This window comes from Nipponia nippon, unplaced genomic scaffold, assembly GCF_047370975.1.
Source record: "Nipponia nippon isolate SJK-2023a ecotype South Korea unplaced genomic scaffold, ASM4737097v1 scaffold_1, whole genome shotgun sequence".
Lineage (NCBI taxonomy): Eukaryota > Metazoa > Chordata > Aves > Pelecaniformes > Threskiornithidae > Nipponia > Nipponia nippon.
Genome location: NW_028262290.1, coordinates 67,138,144 through 67,159,222, shown reverse-complemented (window position 1 = coordinate 67,159,222; position 21,079 = coordinate 67,138,144). Strand labels below are relative to the sequence as shown.

At 41.3% G+C, this 21,079-nt stretch overlaps 1 protein-coding gene across 13 annotated transcripts in view; it reads right to left on the bottom strand.

Moving 5' to 3' along the window:
• The window catches only part of LOC148057410 (uncharacterized), a 42,562-nt gene that overhangs the window by 10,211 nt on the left and 11,272 nt on the right, over window positions 1–21,079 (bottom strand). For 9 of the 13 annotated variants that reach the window (XR_015704973.1, XM_087758538.1, XM_087758517.1 and 6 more), the window contains 9 exons: window positions 17,373–17,423; window positions 15,330–15,407; window positions 12,176–12,312; window positions 11,485–11,604; window positions 10,930–10,960; window positions 7,383–7,404; window positions 6,720–6,744; window positions 5,792–5,830; window positions 3,702–3,803 (listed from right to left, as the gene is read on the bottom strand). Coding sequence is in view for 12 of the 13 variants with exons in the window: in XM_087758538.1 (XP_087614664.1) it covers window positions 3,702–3,803; window positions 5,792–5,830; window positions 6,720–6,744; window positions 7,383–7,404; window positions 10,930–10,960; window positions 11,485–11,604; window positions 12,176–12,312; window positions 15,330–15,407; window positions 17,373–17,423 (605 nt within the window). In the remaining variant the exon portion in view is untranslated. The remainder of the gene's footprint in view (window positions 1–3,701; window positions 3,804–5,791; window positions 5,831–6,719; window positions 6,745–7,382; window positions 7,405–10,929; window positions 10,961–11,484; window positions 11,605–12,175; window positions 12,313–15,329; window positions 15,408–17,372; window positions 17,424–21,079) is intronic. The other 4 variants (XM_087758548.1, XM_087758595.1, XM_087758587.1 and 1 more) reach the window with 2 other exon arrangements.

The following is a 21,079-nucleotide window of genomic DNA, read 5'->3' as shown; positions in this document are numbered from 1 at the left end:
CCCTCTAGGTCAATGACCAGCTGGAGTGCGTGGAGCTCTGCCTGGGAATGGATGAGGAGCCGACCAAGAGCTTATGGGTCAGGATTAAAGGGAGGGCACAGGATAGGTCACATTATAGTGGGGGACTGCTACAGGCCACCCGACCAGGAAGACCGAGCTGATGAGGCTCTCTATAGAGACAGGAGCAGCCTCATGTTCACAAGCCCTGGTCCTCATGGGGGAACTTCAACCACCCTGATATCTGCTGGAGGGACAACGCAGCAGGGCATAAGCAATCCGGGAGGTTCCTGGAATGCGTTCATGATAGCTTCCTTCTCCAAGTGACAGAGGAGCCAATGAGGAGAGGTGCTATGCTGGGCCTTGTTCTCACCAACAAGGAGGGTCTGGTGGGGAATGTGAAGGTCAAGGGCAGCCTCAGCTGCAGTGACCATGAAATGGTGGAGTTCAAGATCCTTAGGGCACCGAGGAGGATGCAGAGCAAGCTCACTAGCCTGGACTTCAGGAGAGCAGACTTTGGCCTCTTCAGGGATCTGCTTGGTAGAGTACCATGGGATAAAGGCCTGGAGGGAAGAGGGGCCCAAGAAACCTCATTAATATTCAAGGATCACCACCTCCAAGCTCAGGAGCGATGCATCCCAACAAAGAGGAAGTCAGGCAAAAATGCCAGGAGGCCTGCATGGATGAACAAGGAGCTCCTGGACAAACTCAAACACAAAAAGGAAGCCTAGAGAGGGTGGAAGCAAGGACAGCTAGCCTGGGAGGAATATAGAGAAATTGTCCAAGCAGCCAGGGATCAGGTTAAGAAAGCTAAAGCCCTGATAGAATTAAATCTGGCCAGGGACGTCAAGAAAAACAAGAAAAGCTTCTATAAGTACATCAGTGATAGTGGGCCCTCTCCAGAAGGAAACAGGATGCCTGGTTAGAATCATAGAATCGTTAAGGTTGGAAAAGACCCTTAAGATCATCAAGTCCAACCATTAACATAACACTGCCAAGTCTACCACTAAACCATGTCCCTAAGCACCATGTCTACCTGTCTTTTAAACACCTCCAGGGATGGAGACTCAACCACTTCCCTGGGCAGCCTGTTCCAGTGCCTGTAACTGTTCCAGTTACCTGGGATATGGAGAAGGCTGAGGTACTCAATGACTTTTTTTCCTCAGTCTTCACCAGCAAGTGCCCAAGCCACACCGCCCAAGTCACGGAAGACAAAGGCAGGGACTGGGAGAATGAAGAACCGCCCACTGTAGGAGAAGATCACGTTCGAGACCATCTAAGGAACCTGAAGGTGCACAAGTCCATGGGACCTGATGAAATGCATCTGCAGGTCCTGAGGGAACTGGCAGATGAAGTTGCTAAGCCACTATCCATCACATTTGAGAAGTCATGGCAGTCTGGTGAAGTTCCCACTGACTGGAAAAGGGGAAACATAACCCCCATTTTTAAAAAGGGAAAAAAGGAAGACCCAGACAACTACAGGTCAGTCAGTCTCACCTCTGTGCCCAGCAAAATCATGGGGCAGATCCTCCTGGAAACTATGCTAAGGCACATGGAAAATAAGGAGGGGATTGGTGACAGCCAGCATGGCTTCACTAAGGACAAATCACACCTGACAAATTTGGTGGCCTTCTACGACAGGGTTACAACGTTGGTGGGTAAGGGAAGAGCAACTGACATCATCTACCTGGGCTTGTGCAAAGCATCTGACACCGTCCCACACAACATCCTTGTCTCTAAATTGGAGATACATGGATTTGATGGATGGACCACTCGGTGGATAAGGAACTGGCTGGACGGTCGCACTCAAAGAGTTGCGGTCAACGGCTCGATGTCCAAGTGGAGACCAGTGACGAGTGGCATTCCTCAGGGGTCTGTATTGGGACTAGCGCTGTTTAACATCTTTGTCGGCAACATGGACAGTGGGATTGAGTGCACCCTCAGCAAGTTTGCTGACGACACCAAGCTGTGTGGTGCAGTCAACACGCTGGAGGGAACAGGTGCCATCCAGAGGGACCTTGACAGGCTGGAGAGGTGGGCCCATGCAAACCTCATGAAGTTCAACAAGGCCAAGTGCAAAGTCCTGCACATGGGTTGGGGCAATCCCAAGCACAAATACAGGCTGGGCAGAGAATGGACTGAGAGCAGCCCTGAGGAGAAGGACTTGGGGGTGTTGGTTGATGAGAAGCTCAACACGACCCGGCAATGTGCGCTTGCAGCCCAGAAAGCCAACCATATCCTGGGCTGCATCAAAAGAAGCGTGACCAGCAGGTCGAGGGAGGTGATTCTCCCCCTCTGCTCCACTCTCATGAGACCCCAACTAGAGTACTGCATTTAGCTCTGGGGCCCCCAGCGTATGAAGGACATGGACCTGTTGGAGTGAGTCCAGAGGAGGGCCATGAAGACGATCAGTGGGCTGAAGCACATTATAAAGACAGGCTGAGAGAGATGGGGTTGTTCAGCCTGGAGAAGAGAAGGCTCTGGGGAGACCTGATTGCAGCCTTCCCATACCTGAAGGGGGCCTACAAGAAAGCTGGAGAGGGACTTTTTACAAGGGCACACAGTGATAGGACAAGGGGTAATGGCTTTAAACTGAAAGAGGGTAGAATTACATCAGCTATAAGGAAGAAATTCTTCACCATGAGGGTGGTGAGGCACTGGAACAGGTGTCCCAGAGAAGTTGTGGATGCCCCATCCGTGGAAGTGTTCAAGGTCAGGTTGGATGGGGCTTTGAGCAACCTGTTTTGATGAAAGGTGTCTCTGCCCATAGCAGGGGGGTTGGAACCAGATGATCTTCAAGGTCCCTTCCAATTCAAACCATTCTATGATTTTATGACATGCAAATCCTGTCTCTAGCTGGGGAATGCAGAATGGAAAGCTCAGCTACTGCCTGAGATTAAGTTATGCAACAATTTTTAACTAGCTCATGAGAACTGTATTATATTCAAATGCACGGCATTTTGAAAGCGTAGCTCTCAAAAAGCTGGTGGTGGCATTTGCACAAAGACAGTTACCATAGCTCAGCTGACATGGAATATATTATTAATGCCTAAGAAACCAGTCTGAAATATCTTTCAGAAAAACACATGCTGCATTTTGCGAACCAGTGGCTGCTAGAGGTGATGAGTCATTTTTGTACAGATTCTCATCCTTCTTCAGACCCTTTTTCCTACAGGTATTCAGTTTTTATGCGAAAAAGCTATGGAGGTTTGTAAGGGCCAACAGAAAGACAGGAGCATCTTGTCTACCTTAGTTTTAACAGATGAAAGCTCTCCAGTGGGAACAGAGCTACAAGTCACCAGTAGGAAAGACTTATCCACATGCCCACAAAAAAAAGAAGTGACACATTTGGGTAGCACTTAAAGCCTGATTAATCTTAGAAGAAAAGCTATCACACAAGGGACCAACTGCAAAGGAAGGATGACAACCAGACATCATGAAGCAAAATGGTGCCCAAAACAGGGGAAGAACACATGCAAAAGAAAACCAAAACAGATGGAAGAGGATGGAAAACTAACAGAAACGCGCCACGCAATTAATGTATTTGGTACTTAGAAACTGTAAAAAAAATTAAAGTATATTTAACTGGGGGTTTTTGACCTATGCCTGAACCGTTACAGTTTGGCAGGGTGTTAATACAATGAGTTCAACAACTCCTTTCCTCCCCACGGTAAAATAGCCCTGGTCAAGATTAAGTTACTTACTGCTGCTTTCTTTTCACAAAAAGCCTTCAAAGCTTCTGTGAGTTCCTGTGTGATCTGAACAACAAGTGTTGCTTCTGAGTCTGAGGTGATGTGAAAAGTCTCCTGTTGAAAAACATCGTTAGAATTGGTCATGAGGATGCCAAAGGGTCACATACACAAACAGATCAAAGTTATACTTTGATTTGGGTATAACCAAGTTTATACTATTAGTCGACACATAAGATATATATAATATATGTATACTCACACACACATGTATGAAAAAATAAAATTGTGAACATAATTATGGCCTGATAAGAGGTAAAACATAACCCTGGATGTCTGTGCTACTCCCATACTGTCAATCATTAACATTTCGTTGCAGACGGAGAAGGGCACAAGTCCTAAATTTATGTTGTCTGTGTAGAAAATTGAATAAAAAGTAAGCTTCAGCACCATCAAATGCCTTTGATTCCCCCATTTCAGTAACAAAAAGGTGAAAGTTTCCATTATAATTTTCCTACGTGTAATTTTGGGAATAAAAGATACCAAAAAATATTGATATTATTCTATAAAGCGCAGAACAATTATGGCTATCTGTCTTTTTAATGTCCAAAGAGACTATTAGTAAGTATATGAAGTTACAAGTGATTACAGTAAGTTAAAAGAATATAGGCAGTCTGCTGTAAGGAATAGCTGTGATTCCTGTAGATAAAAATCAATTAACTGTCCAGTAAGCATTTTTGGTAGTCTACTGATTATCCCCAAACTCACTTTTTCTCTACCTCTTCCTAAAGTCACAAGTATCCACAGCTTAAAAGAAAAAAAAGAAAAAAAACTGAAAGAGAAAAAAAATCTCTTCAGTTGGTAATTAAAAACGCATCTCAAAACATTCTACTTGTGATTTCAGTGCATAAACACAATTCAGACTCAAATGAAATTTTGTAATTGCCGTAAGTACAGAACATGACTTTCATGGACTAAAATGGCAAATATAAATGGTCAGATATTTTCACAACATAAACCCAAAAGAGAAACCGGGGCTTACTATGCCACTGCTAACAGCAACTGAACTGACAAAACTTCCCACTCTAACAGCAGCAGCTGTGCTCTAGTATCACCCAGCTTCACTTGGCGGTCCAGTTCTGCAGCAGCAGCATTAGCCACAGCACCACAGGCAGCAAGACCGGACTGGCTCCTCTCATTCAGCCTCATCCACAATCCCATTAGATATGGGCAGCCAACAGCACTTGAGCAACGTCAGTGCTGCTAATGCTGCTTGTCAGGGTGGCTCCTCAGCAAAGGGAAGAATGATCCAGAGAATCAAGACTCATAGAATCGTTAAGGTTGGAAAAGACCCTTAAGATCATCGAGTCCAACCGTTAACCTAGCACTGCCAAGTCCATCACTAAACCATGTCCTCGAGCACCACATCTATCCGTTCTTTAAATACCTCCAGGGATGGAGACTCAACCACTTCCCTGGGTAGCCTATTCCAATGCTTGACCACCCTTTCGGTGAAGAAGTTTTTCCTAATGTCTAACCTAAACCTCCCCTGGCGCAGCTTGAGGCCGTTTCCTCTCGTCCTATCGCTTGTTACTTGGCAGAAGAGACCGACCCCCACCTTGCTACAACCTCCTTTCAGGTAGATGTAGAGAGTGAGAAGGTCTCCCCTCAGCCTCCTCTTCTCCAGACTAAACAACCCCAGTTCCTTCAGCCGCTCCTCATAAGACTTGTGCTCTAGACCCTTCACCAGCTTTGTTGCCCTTCTCTGGACACGCTCCAGCACCTCGATGTCCTTCTTGTAGTGAGGGGCCCAAAACTGAACACAGGACTCGAGGTGCGGCCTCACCAGTGCTGAGTACAGGGGCACTATAACCTCCCTGGAGAACAGGTAGAGAGCTCACGTTTAATCCAGCAAGTTGCTCTGAGCTGACATTATGCTACAGCTGCATTAGCTTTTCAAAGAGCAGAGTCCATTAAAACAGAACTTAGAAATTAATGTTGTGGTCAAATGAGTTTGACCAGTAATCAGAGGCTCCTTCACAATATTCATTGCATCATACTGGTGAAACTGCACAACTCTCGCCACAATTATTTTACGTACATACCAAGAACTCTAGAGCTTTCTGTTTTCGAACAGGATCATTCTGTGGGATTGTAGAATGGGGAAGAGAAATTAGAAGACTGAATACTACAGTATTTGTTGCATCATCTTGTATAAAACAAGAACTTTTAATCTTTTATCCAACAACAAAAGTCAACGCAAATAAAACATAGTAATTTTAGGTCACAGTCATAAACATATAACGTTAAGCCCTCAATAGCAATTAGGTAGCAGCTACTACAAATGCAACTGCATTACTTCCAATACCAGGAAGAAGACATTTCATATCTACGCTACATACCTACAAGAGCTATCTTTCCCAGGCTTTCCTCACTCAGGTCCAACCTCATGGTTAAAAAAAGGGAAGTGCCCACCTGCATCTAGCATAGTACCTGACCAGCCTCAGGCCTAAAAGAGCAAGACATCACCACAGAATACATCAGATTACAAAATAATCTCTGCCACTATGACAAAAATGAGGCAGTTCTCAGTGTTTGTGCCCAGTTCTATTCAGGACAGATACTTGAGAGATCACTTTGGGTTTCACCTTTGAGTTAGAAAAAAGGATAGTACATCTTTAGATATATCATAAGATTTAAACCAAACCTTCAGTTTTGAATACCTTTGATCTGAAGAGGGGCAAAACAGAGAAGAGGTTGGGAGACATGGCCTGCAGACACTGGGTCTGAGACTCTCAGTGACCTTGGACAGGAATTATGAGAGCTAAGGTGGATGAGTATCCTGATGTACAGTATTCATTTCCCTTCTACTGTAATGAACAGTGGTCATTAGGTCAGTTATTTTCCTTCTGGAATAATATGAATAAAATGGCAAATGAAGCCAAAGAACAAAAGTTTTTCAGAAAAAATAAAAGCAAGCATAAGGAAACCGCTACAATGTAAGACACTTGCAGAATTACTACCTCTACATACCTCATGCTTATAATCATCTTCCCACCTTAAAAAGAAAGAAATTAAAATATTAAGATGCATTCTAAAGATTAGTAAGAAGTCAGGTTTACTCATAGTAACCAGAATATTTCAATTTCAAAATTTGTATCACTTACCAATACAGGTTACCTTTTTTATGGCATATCTACAATACTATATTTCTTAAAGGTCCTTATTCTGAGTGACTCTCAAAGAGATCAGCAGTGCTGATGAACTTCTTTACGGATCAGCTAAAGGAAATGATTGAAGTAATGGTGGTTTTTTTCTTCCTGTATGAACAGGGGTGCCTTTTCTACAACTTACTTGGGTAACGGCACCCCAAAGACAGTGGTAACACCTTGAAATTTGAATCGCAACTTGTTTGTGTGTGAGTACATCAGATTGTTATTGAACTGCATAACCAGTGCAGTATTTCAAAAGCCATAGCTACTTTTAAACTGAATAGCAAACTTTATTTCAGGTTATTTCCTCACAGACAGAAAGGAACAATTTACACAAGAGGAAGAAGTACAGTGGAAAGACAATATAAAATATCTTCCCCATATGTGATAATGTTTGTTACAGAAAAGAACATCTGTGTAATAAGTAAAGAGACCTCAAAAAAAAAAATCTCTTTTGATTCCCCTGTGGGGGTTGTATTCTCACCTTGCTTTCTTCTTTGATGGGGCTAGAAAATTAAAAAGAATTATTAGCAACATCATAGGGTTTCCACTGTATTACTGCAATAGGAGCATCACACAAACAGAACAGTTACTGGCCCTAAAGTGGCTGCAGTTTTTTTAAAGGGCAGGAACCAGCAGCCTAAATCTAGGCATATACGGCCATTTTAGAAACCACCAGGCATCCTTGATGAAAGGACTACGGGAGACTTGTGCCCTAACAGCTTTGCAGGGTACCCTACAGCATCTATCTTTAGGCAGCTGAATTCCACACAAGAAGTCAGTATGGACTGAACTGAGGTGGGCATGCCTCCTCTGTGCAAAAAGTAAAAAGTTTGGGGGATTTTTTTCTGTGAACATATCAGCGTACCTCAAAGTTGCACTTATTCTAGGTCAGTCCCCAACAAGAAGTTACAGACATTAGAATGCATAATCATCTCTCTTGCCAGTACAGTGTACAAGCACAAGGAAGGAGGGAAAGCTCAGTAAAACAAGGTGGTCTGTTTAAGACAGTAGCTACGCTTCAGAGAATCAGCTAATGCATGGTACATAACTTATCACTTCTTCAGTATTTATTAGCACAGGTGTTCCAGGATAAGCAACAGGATAAGTAATAATTCTCAGGTCAAATGACATCTTTGCCTCTACAATACGAGGCTGAAAGACTTGTGTTACTGTTTTAACCACCTGATGTTGAACACATGCTGATGAGTTGCAACAAGAAGTTGCACTGGAGGTCCCAAAGTTTTCCGAATGTCAGGAGACAAAAGGACTGCCACCATTTCACAGAAGATATCCAATGAAGTAAGAATCATGGAAACGTAGGATGGGAGGGACCTCTGCAGGCAGAATCACAGAATCATAAAAAAGTTTGGGCTGGAAGGGACCTCTGGAGGTCATCTAGTCCAGCCTGACAGGTAAGGGAAAAGTACCACAGAAGTGGTAAGTAACAGAAACCAAACAATTAACTGTAAGATGAGGACACTGACAATTAATTTTCCTTGAATTATTCAATTTGTGCTGTCTTTCCAATAAGCCTCCTAAATCCTCCCTGTTTGAAAAGAAGATGGGTGGAGACAAGGAGCGCTACTTAGTGGCTGGAAACTTCACCCTACTCAAGCTAACAATTGAGGTTCCGCTCACTTTGACAAAGACTAGCCTCAGGATTAGACCAGAACTGCTTAGGCCCAAGTCCAGTTGAGTTTTATAAGTCTTCAAGAATGGCAATTTCCCAGCAATTTGGGCAGGCAATTTCAGTGCTTGACCACTCACTGTGCAGAACTTCCTGAATGTTCAGTCAGCATTTCCTTTATTGCAGTCTGTGAACGTTGCCACTTGTTCTTTCCCCGCGCACCTTCTTGAAGCCTGGCTCCTTCTCTGCAGCCATGTTTTAGGTAGCACAAGACAGTAATTAGATGTCTTCCTTAGCTGCTGCCTTCTCCAAGGTAATCAAACCCAGCTCCCTAAAGTTGTCCTCCACATCATATGCTCTAGTCTCCTCATGACCTTTTGTAGCTGGCGAGTCCTCTGCTGACTCTTTCCAGTTCACCAAAATGTCTCGTACACAGGACACAGTATTCCAGAAGCAGCTTAATGAGTCCTTAACAGAAGGGAATAAGCGCTTTCCTCAGCCTGCTGGCTATGCTTTTGCTAAGGCAGTCCTATATGCTGTTAGCCTTCGTTACATCAAGAGTGCATTGCTGATTCGTGTTCATACTGCTGTACATCAAAACCTGCGGGTTCATAAGATTTGCTCCCTAGCCCAATAGTATCCAGTCTGTATCCAGCAGGGGGTTGCTCCACCCCAGGTGTAAGACTTCAAATGCACCTTTGCTAAACTTCAGGAGGTTTCTGACAGCCCATTTCACCAGCTTGTTGAGATCCCACTGAATCACAGTCTTGCTCTACCACATACCAGGCATTCCCCCAATTTGACATTACCTGCAAATTCGACAATGGTGTATTCTATCCCACTATCCAGGTCACTAAAGAACATGTTAAGCAGTGCTGGCCCCAGGAAAAACCACTGAGGAATGCCACTAGTAACTGGCCAACACACTTAAAATCACTGACAACTCCTCTTTGTGCCTCAGTTCAGCTACGTTTTATCCACCCTGTAGACTTACCTTATCTCATCAGTTTGGCTGTAAGTATAACATGGGAGACTGTGCTGAAAGCTTTACTAAAAACTGCCCTCGACTCACTTTTGGATTGTTTGCAACTTGCCATGCTGCTTTTCCAGCAAAAGTCAGTCCCCCCAAGAAAACTGGGACCTGCAGTTGGGAGATTTTTTGCCATTATGTAAAGACAGCCTTGCGACAGACAGCCTGTTCAAGAGCGGCAGACATCTACCATGATGTCTTGTTGGCCTTCCCCCTCGTCCTGACCCATAATACCTCAACAACCACCAGCCATGGCTCCATACAGAAAAAGGGCTCTTGCATCCAGCACAACTTCTACTGTCATCTTCTATGCCATCTTTCATAAGGGCATATCCATCCATTACAGCACTCCAGTCATACAAGCTATTGCATTACATCTCTGCAATTCTAATGATGTCATAGCTCTGTGACCACACAGTAACTTCCAGTTCTACCATCTAGTCCAACCTCTCCCTTGAAGCAGGCCTACTGCTAACACAAGACTGTAGTTTTGTATACCCAGGTCTTGAAAAGCTCCGAGGATGAAGACTTCACTATCTATGTATAACCTGAAAATTACTGAGCTAGATTACTGGGTCACATTCCCTCCTCTTCACAAGAGAGACGAACGGAGCTCAAAACGGGTCTCTGCCACCTTGTTTTGCAGACCAGCATTAAAAGGTATAATCCACAGAAGCCACCAATGATCAACCAAAAAAAAAAGCACTGCTATGGTAGGCACCTACAGCAGGATTCATACTGACAAACTCTGTTGATCTATGCAAGCTTCACCCATTTCAATCAAACCTACCTTCCCAGTGATATTAGTACTGGGGTCAAAAGGTAGCAAGTAGGTATTTCTTCAGGTTGGCACCGTTAAGCATCAATAGCACATCCACAGTAACAAAGGACCTAATTCAAACATACTGTATGAGGGAAGATGCTTTTTTTGTGTTTGAGGGTCTGGCTTCCATTGCTTGTTCCAATGGACTTGCTAAAGAACTGTAACTTCCACTTTCACCAGTGATTCAGCATGTATGTCTTTTGATGACTGAAATGAGGTGGAGAAGGCTTTATCAGCTCATTCAGAGAAACCCATCAAATATAATTTTTCTATACTTTTTCACTTTCCTTGATTAGCAAATTACTGTAACTATCTTAAATACCTCCAGAACCAAGCAGTTAAAAAATGTCTAAGAAACACTGCAAGTCTGGCGATTCCCTTCTTCCCTCATTTCAAATTCACAAAAAATGGACATTTCTGAAAACATTTTGTGCTATCACAATTTGAACGTTTTATATCAGTCAAACCCTTTGAGTCAACTACTAATATAATTAGGCCAAATATCAATTACGTCAAATCTATTATACTCAAGTAATTCACAGACTTACGTGAGGTACTTGGTCTTACATAACCTTCAATCTAGGAATAGAAATAGTTTCACATTAGATTTTCTGATTAAAATTTCATAACAACAGCCTCTACTGCAACTGCCTTTAGAAACCGAACAAATACTTTTATATATCCCAGCACAGTGTAGCCCATAATTTTATAGATATACAATCTTGCAAATATAAATGAAATTTGAAAGAAAATTTTCTTACATTTGAGAAGATTTAAGTTGCAAAAATTAAAAATCATTGAAGTAAAGCAATAAAATTTCTGAACCACTGAATTCAGACTGGACATTTTCTTTCTAAAAAAACTAACTTCTTAAAAATAAACAACTTTGTTTCTTCAGACGAATTTCAAGACTACCGTTCTTTTCCCCAGATTTTTTAGGGCAACTTTAAGTTAAGCCTTAGTTCAATTTAATACTACATTTCCTAGAAACACACAGAAATTTAACAAGCTTTGTCAGCAGTACTTTTAAAATTTACTAGGTCAAACATAAATGCACTGATAAAAGACACATTACCAGATACTTGACATTTACTTCGAATTACCTTATACATTTTTAATCCTTCAGTCTTCTCTAGTTCTCCTGCTATCCGTCTGAGAAATGAGACTTTGCATTCTTTTACATCTGTTGTCTTTCTCTTCATTTTATCTGGAAATTCTTTAGACTGTTGACAAAAACAGCTTGAAACAGTCAATACCAAAATTCATCACAATATTAAAAAAATGGCACATTTCACCTTTTGGACAAGCTTCCAAAAGACTGGTGAACATTGTTTTGAACATGATGAGCTAGTTTCTTCTCTGTAACACAACTAATTAAATTTTAACGTTAAAGTTGCTTAAGTAGTCTTCAAAACAAAAAATGGACACTATGCAAAGCTTGCTACCAAAAGGTAACATGCTCTGTACCATATCCAACAACGTTATAGGCATGCTAAGGAATAAGAAAGAACCACAACATTTAAGGAAACTGATCCTGGAGGCAATCAAAACACTTAGGAACAGACTTTGAGCAGATACAGACATGCACCTCTGGATCGCACTTCCTCAACAGCTCACAGCTTCATAACTATTCATGTTGATCCGACCCATGAAGAGTCAACCAAACAAGTATTAGTGATTTATCATATGGGGGTTTAAACTTCAAACTTGATGTAAGTATTTACAGAAGAAAAAAAGGGGGGGGGGGGAGGTATCATAAAGAAATTGTGATCAAAATGCATCAAAATTACTCACAATGTATGCTCTTCTGTGTTTATATCCACTAAGATGTTCTATCATAGGTGCCATCTCTGTATTAAACCCACACAGCTTGCACTCATAATGTGGTTCTTTTCTTCCTTCAAATCTGATTTCAACCACATGTTCTAAACCTGCAAAAGCAAGAGTTACAAATATCTATTACATTTTAGTATAGACTACTATAAAAAAATGTATTCTCTTCAATGTTGCTTGTTAATAAAAGCCAAAATGATTAAATAAAAGTATTGCACTTTCAGAATTTCAACACTTCTTCAGGATCACTTCAACATTTCTTTGGACTTATTACCCACATCAGTTAAATTTCTCTCTTTAGAATGCTTTATTCTGAAAGGAAAAACACTGCCTATGGCAGATTTGCAAGCCCACCAAAATAAAATATTTCATGTACATTTTTTCCTGCCTGAGGTATTTTTAAGAACCTAAGAAACAGTCTTCCATTCAATACAGTCATGTAAGAGAATTCATGGAGAAGTGCATATAAAAAAGAGAATGAGAACAGGAAATGCCACACAAAGGTCTGGATTATAAAACTGCATTTAAACTTCGTCAAATGTAATTTGGACAGTGTCTGAGTAGCACAAAGCACATGTAGGAAAGACAATAATTGCTTCACAGAATTGAGTCCTTCATAATCTAAAAATCTTCCATAAACTTTTAAGAATTACAGGAATGAAAATGGGATTTTTCCTAATTTTTCCTAGAAATGACTAAAAGACTATGCTTCAGAAGTATTCAGAAATCTCTAAGTTTGAGGCTTGAGCATGAAAACTTTTACTCTGAACAGCTTAAATGTAACGAGTTTATAAGCAGCTTAAAACAAATAGGAAAAACCTGCAGCTGTTCCCTATTATCATAATTTCCAATACTGTGTGTTTGTGATGGGTTGACCCCAGCCAGCAGCCAAGAACCACATAGCTGCTTGCTCACTCACGTACACACCCCTCAGCAGGATGGGGAGAAAATGGGAAGAGCAAAAGCAAGAAAACTCATGGGTTCAGATAGACAGTTTAATAGGAGAAGAGGGGGAAAAAAAAGCAAAAACAACCATGTGAAAACCAGTCGCTCACCTCCCCGCAAGCAAACCCAGCCAGTCACTGAACGACCACCTTGGAAGCCAACCTCCTGCCTTTTTCTTCCTTTACCCTCAGTTGTGATTGCTCAGAATGACGTTATGTGGTACAGAATATCCTTTTGGCCAGTTTGGGTCAACTGTCCTGGCTGTCTCCCCTCCCAGCCTCTCACCCACCCCCAGTCTACTCCAGGGGTGAGGGATGGGGACCCAGAGTGGAAAGGAAGAGAGTCTTAATGCTGTGCACTGCTCAGCAACAGCCAAAACACTGGTGTGTTATCAACACTGTTCTAGTCACAAATCTAAAACATACAGACTGCTACGAAGAAGTTCAACTACATCTCAGACCCACTACAGTATTATATTGCCAAATCTTAACTCTGAAAATAAACTACCACCAAATGAACGGAGTATACAAGAAAGTAATACTTTGCTATCCACCTTTTCTATAAAAATACTTACAACAATAAAATGCTATGCTTTTTAATATTAATCCTGTATGTAGAGTAACAGCAAGACAATTCACTAAACAGAGAAATTCTCTGCTAATACTAGGAAATTTGTTACGTAGCTCTTTGTCAGGGAACATATTTCTCTAGCCCACCAGCGCGTACCAGGAATACAAAGGCCACTGACAAGGAGCATTGCTTATCCTCTCCTAAGGGTTGCCTAATCTAGCAATTAGAAAGAAAGAAAACCTTAAAATTAATCTCATTACTTTTAGTATTCCCAAAGACAGCAAGGAAAAATATCTCACTAGACAGAAACACCTGTATATCCCACCAAATGGAAAACCACAAAGAATCATGAGATGATAAGCCACCAGTGGCATGAAGTTGGAGGCCAGTAGCTAGCGGTGTACCCCAGGAGTCAATACTGGGTCTAGTCCTGTTTAACATCTTCATTAATGATCTGAATGATGGGGCAGAGCATGCCCTCAGCAAGTTTGCTGATGACACAAAACTGGGAGGGAAGGTCGATACACCAGAGGGTTGTGGTGCCATCCAGAGGGACCTCGACAGGCTGGACAGCTGGGCTGAAAGCAACCTCATGCACTTTAACAAGAGGAAGTGCAAATTCCTGCACCTGGGGAGGAACAAGCCCAGGTACCAGTACATGCTGGGGGCTGACCACCTAGAAAGCTGGGCAGAGAAGGACCTGGGTGGACACCAAGTTGAAGATGAGCCAGCAATGGGCCCTTGTGGCCAAAAAGACTAATGGTATCCTGGGCGGCATGAGGAGAAGTGTTGTCAGCAGGTTCAAGAAGATCCACCCTCTCCACTCAGCACCAGTAGGGCCACGCCTGGAGTGCTGTGTCCAGTTCTGGGCTTCCCAGTACAAGAGACACGGACGTATGAAGAGCCATGAAGATGATGAAGGCACTGTAGCATCTCTCCTATGAGGAGAGGCTGAGAGAGATCAGACTGTTTAGCCTGGAGAAGAGAAAGCTCAGAGGGGATCTCATCAGCATGTACAAATACCTGAAGGGAGGGTGCAAAGAAGATGGAGCCAGGCTCTTTTCAGTGGTGCCCAGTGACACGACAAGAGGCAACAGGCACAAACTGAAACACAGGAGATGCTGTCTGAACATAAGGAAATGCCTTTGACCTTTGACTGTGACAGTGACTGAGCACTGGCACAGGTTTCCCTGAGAGGTCGTGGAGTCTCCCACCTTGGAGATATTCAAAAGCCATCCGGACATGGTCCTGGGCAACCTGCTCTGGGTAACCGTGCTTGAGCAGGGACTTAAGACCAGATGACCTCCAGAGGTCCCTTCCAACCTCAACCATTCTGTGATCTGTGAAAAGCTTCTTTACTAAGATGGCTCCTTCAGGAACAAGTTGTCTAACAATTAAGGTGTATAAAAGAGGTGGCCTTTATAGTACTTAGTACAATAAGCTAAACTTTAAAAGGTATAAGAGATAAGATATATCCTATAAATTATTCAATACATTTGCAGAAAACGAAACAATATCTAAAATTCCACCTTTTATTTCAAAACAAAAGCCATTTGGTCACAAATTCAAAGACATACAATTTAGAAAACAAAAAACATACCAACTAGAGGTTCTTCTCTTTTAGGATCATTCATAAAATCCTTCAGACAGGTTATGTCCTTTGTGAGTCCTCTCTTCACTAAAGTAAAAAATATACACAAAAAGAGATATTACATATTAGACAGTTTGCACATAATTTTTATGATCTTAAAGGAGTTTCTAATGGACATTTAAGGGGGCCAAAATTAATTTTCACTCCAAAATGTGTAAGGAAAACAGACAAGATCTCAGCCACTCACAAAAAGACTCCAGCACACTCTGTTTTCCTTAACAATTTTATATGCAAGGAATTAATGTCTTCAAGAAGAGAACCAAATAAGCAAAACAGACCTAACACAATCCAGTTTACTGAGGAAAGATACCGAGTTCCCATTCATAGCATGCCCCAGACCGTGTCAGTTCTCATTAAAAAAGAAAAAAAAAAAAAAAAAGCCACCAACCTCCTCCTTCCCCTAAAACCCTAATACTCATATAGCATACTGAGACTCCTTGTTTGGAGCCTGAAGTTCAAAAATCATATTGCCTTATGTCTACTAAAGAACACATAATCTTCACTAATATAGCAAACACCTCTTGTACTCCAGGCAGACCAGAAGCTGCACAACCACAGTTAATATGTTCCTGAGCCTGAACTAGCAGTGTTTCAATCAGGGTTGTATCTCGCTCCTCACTGAGTTTCAATAGCTTGTTCTTTGCACTGCCTAAAAGACTGTTAAAGTATTCCTGGTCAACTCGGAGCACCAGCAGAGTTCAGTTAAATGTAGCTACAAAACAATCTCAAAGAGGCATTAAGTGTATTCATGTGTTGGCCATTATAAAAGAGCATGCTGAAGTGTTACAATACGTATTTTCAATCTGTGAAAAAAATGTGCAGAAATAGAATGCATCTTCCTAATTATATACAGCTGTATTTTAACTGACTGATGAATTTCGTAACAGTCATGAACACTGCTAGTGTCTTTAAATTGGAACAAACAAGTAGAAATACCACAAGCACTGAACAGTACGTTACTGTGTTCTTTCCCCCTAGGATGCCACATTATCGTTTAAAAAACAAACAAACAAAACTTCAGAAGGATAGGGAATTCTGTGCTTGTTCTTAAATATTCATTCCATTAGGAATCCGCTTATGCTGCCATCAAGTCAAACTCCACAGCTGCACGCAAAACATTTCACAGAGTTTCAGCATTAATTTATATGGAAAACCTCTTGTAATTTATCTGTGGTAGAAAATACCTGATGGGACACCTCCTGCCACAGGAACAGTGTGGCCCATTCCCACCAAAACTTCACAGCCTTGTAAAAAACTTTCTCTGTTGTTTTTTGTCTGAGGTGACATGCAGCAGCAGCATAGTGGGATAGAGGTGACATGTAACAAGTTAGTGCCACATAATGAGTCTCCACAGACAGATTTTTTTACCAACACTTAAATGCATTATGCAGTTCTGACGCATTTCTGTGCCCGTGCAGTAGCTCTCGGCGTGAGCTGGCTGTTCCCAAGCTGACAGCAATAGGCATGTGGTCTTTTGGGCTTAATATGGAAAGCTCCACACAGACAAAAGTTACAGGTCTCTACGAGGTAATGGCCATTTTCTTCTTGCTTCCTAACATACAACTTGTCTTAATATCATCTTGATAATAAACAACCCATACTGTTCTTGGTTTATATGCTTTTGTTTTGTCAAACTTCCACTGTATCATATGCGTACACACATGCGTGCTGCAAAATTTTCTGTTGAAAATTTCACCAGCTAAAAAAACATTAGCTAGATTCATTGATATAAGATGTTATCAGGAAGAAACTATAACGTCTGAAGTCTGAAAGTCTTTCTGTGAAAATACTCGTAGCTTCATATTCTCCTAGGATCTTTTCTTACATAAATTAATCAGTGCACAAACGAAAAGCAATGGTTGAAATGTTCGGTAACTTGCTTTGCTTCTTCCTAAACCATAATCAAGCACCTGCTTTGGTCATCATTAAAACAAAACCACCTATTCCACAGTTGCATCTGAAAAGGACATTAGTTCATTTATATTCAGCTACCTGGTCTTTGTGTTTCATACTTCATCGGAGTTCGAACTGGGGCTGGAGGACCTAGGATAATAGTTTGACAGTCAGACTACTTCTCACTTGCTTTTATTAAGTACCTAGTAGATCATCCAAACAAGTTAGAGAATTTAAGAGTTATCTTCATTTTGCAGTTTAATATAGGCTTAGTAATAGCAGTATTCCATATTTGTACACTTTCATAACGTTACTGCTCTAAGTAAGAAAAAAAGTCTTCATTTCCACTCCCCTTTCCCACCAACACAATATACCAAACACACAAATGTCACAGAAGCATAGAGTATTCAGTTTTTATTTGATTTTTAAACGCTTTTCATACTGCCTAGTTATTTTAACTATTCAGTATTGTGCATGACAGTCGATCTGTGTTACAGGTACCTGACAAAAAAATTCTGGTCTAAACATTTAGAGCCTAAACAGTCTCAGAGACAATTCATAGTCATTAAACTGCATACAGACTAGTATCTTCTTTTACATAGACTTCTGTAAATATTTTCAACCACTCAGAGCTTCAGAGTGAATTTTTAGACGTGCTTTTGTAAAGGTACTGCCACTCCCTTCCTTTGGAACTTCTTTCTCTTGCCCCTCCCTTCTCTCAAAATCCATATACACAGACACACAAGCGCACTCTAATGATGTTCTCAGTATTTTTTAAGTTGCAACATTCAAGATCAAAACAAGATGACATACCAGTAGTCATTGATTGGGAAAAAGTGAAAGTTTCAGTTAAACTACGTATTTGCCCATGTAATTCCCATTTTTGAAATGAAGTTTTCCATAGTCATAGCAAATACAACGTATTGTATACATCAGTAGTTTTCTCCTCCTCCTGCACAACATAGGCAGTTAAGAGACAGGTATCAAAGCTGTAACTCAAATCAGAGTTGTAAACATTTTGCAAACAACTCTGCAATATCAACATAAGGGAGGCGTATGAGGAAGCGTATCTCCCTTGATTTCTTACAGTAATTTATCCACCTTTTTCAGTAAAAAGCTTCAAAGTCTGTGGTAGCATGAATAAAAGATCTCCAGGTACTCTGCAAGTACAAAAATTACTTAATTCCGGAGTTGTTCAGTTAGTGCCTGAAGCCCAAGTTAGATTCCAGGTCCAGCATCTGCAGACTGACAACATGGCCAAGTGCTAAATGACACAAATAAGCACCTGTGAAATAAGATTTTAAGTGCTTTATTTTCTGTTTACTTCTAGGAACAAATTGTATTTGCAGAGAATTGCACCAGAAGCAGTCCACAGTGCAGTCTGCCTTTATGTGGTTGAAGTTTACAAATATGGTCAAGTTAAAAATCAAGCTGTAGCTGCTACTATCACCAAAGGTAGCAGTTTGGGGTTTTGAGTCATTTTGTTTACTTTTTTTTTTTTTAAAAAAGGAGGCATTTAGCAAATACTATCATTGCTGCCTGCAAAAGTTTAACAAAAGCAATTATGATCTTGAAGACACTCTTCCATTCAGCGACAGCAGGTCTCCAGGCTAACATTTAACTCATGTTTACTAGCCACGTAGCTTTGTAATGCTATCGATAATGTAAGTTATATTTCTTAAGCATCTCAAAACAAAAACACAACAGTATTTTCCCTTAAAGCATACCAAACTGACCAATGAACTGAAAATCAGCTGGACTGCCAGGCTCAAAGGGCAACAATCAACAGCCTGCCCTCTTGGCGTTCAGTAAGCAGCCGAGTACCCCAAAGACTGATTCCTAGGCCCACAACGATTAACATCATCATTAATAACCTGGTTGAGGATGCATAGAACACCCTCGGCAAATTCACAGACAACAGTAATTTAGGGGATACAACCAATGTCACAGCTTCAGTTGAGCAGGACTTTGGGAACATTACGGCTTAAAGAAACCTTAAGAAACACAGTAAGAAATGTAGAGTTCTGCAGCTGAAATAATCCCATTCACGAGCACAGGCTGGGATCTGGCTCACTGAGCAGCTGCACTGTCAAGAAGAACCTCAGAGTTATGATGAATGCTAAGCTGAATATTGGCTAAAAGCCTGTCTCCCATAAACTAGGCAAACCCCACACTGAGATACTGCCCAGGCAGCATACTTCAGAATATCTTATCCTCCATTATTTGGGACTTGTAAGGCTGTCTAGTTCCATCCTTCTCCAGTTCAAGTGGGATGTGGAGAAACCAGAGAGGGTCCAGTGGAAGGGCTACCAAGACCAACAACCCAGGGCAAATAACTTATGAGAACAGGTCTGGGAGCCGGACTGGTTTAGTCTGGTAAAGTGGAGGCTAAGACGAGATCTAATAGCATGGATACCCGAACAGCAGCTACAAAGATGAGCCAAACCCTTTGGGGATGTGACAACAGCATAATAAGTAGCAGCCAGAAATAGCTGCTTAGGAGGCACAGATTAGATGTTAGGATAAAATTCCTCTTTAAGACAGGTGAGCAACTGCGGACTGATTAAACACCCTCTGCCCTTGGAGATGTCCAAGGCTTCAGTAAGCAAGTGATGATCCAACACAGGCAGCAGTGCTGCGTCAATCAGGAAGTTAAGAAATCACCTAATCTGTCTCAGGAAATCCCTTCCAACTAACAATTTTATTTAGTAAGGGGTATTTTCCAGATACTAGTTATCTTTATGAACAAAAAAATCCCTTTCCTTTCAATATTCAAGGACACAGTGCTGAATGTGTTTCTTTGTTCTCCACCTTTTACATCTATACGTGTATTTGTAATGTGCACACACTCCTAATGACTGCCAGAAATAAAACTACTACATTTCAAAACTTAAGGACAGTTTCAGACATTGTCAATTCAGTTACTCAGCAGCAACAAAGAGGCACTGGACTCAGCACTGCAGATTCACCTTTGAATACAAGAGGTGGAGTGCACAAAGACTCTATATTCCATTGTATGGGGGAACTTCCTAAGAGAGAGGCGGTAAGGGAGGTGGAGTAGCATTCGATCTTAGTACTTCTATTATTATGGTTTCTGAAACATTTCCCCTTCTAGTCTAGTAACTCAGAAAGGAACTTCCAAGTTTCCTTTCTTTGAAAATGTAGCAGTAGTTTTACACCCCAAAACTTTATGCATACTAATCAATGCTTGACAGACACGGAGTGACATGATAAAATAAATAAATTTATCTTACATAATAAAGATGAAATACTGATCAGGGTACTGATAAGGTTGTTGGTGGTGAACCCAAGGCAGAATACATGACATTTGTGCTTTCACTGGAGGAAGAACTTGTAGTCATTGCTGTTAAATAAACGCAGCTTATCTTCAGATCTGATTCTTCCCCTTGACTCCATGCTTTACAGAATGACCATAACGAAGCTTTCTTTACTCATGGTGCTACTTAAAGGTTTTAAGTTGAAGAATGTAGACGCAGGTTGCTAGATCCTACAACATCCCTTATTACACCTTTCAATACTTTTCATTTGTATTGTAGTAAAAGAAGTACTGCAAGCTAACTCTGCATCTTCCTGTAACACAAGAAAAATTCCACAGGCTGTGCAAAAAAAAAAAAAAATCCATTAATCCACTCTTCTTTGTGCCAAATTAATTTCACCAATAAAGCTAGGCAGCCCAGAAATGTCTTGAATAGGGCTCGTACTCTATACTATGCCTCCTACCTGAGCTGCCTTGTTCTAGTGGTAAACCACTGGATTTTGCTATTTCCCAGGGAACATTTGCCTAA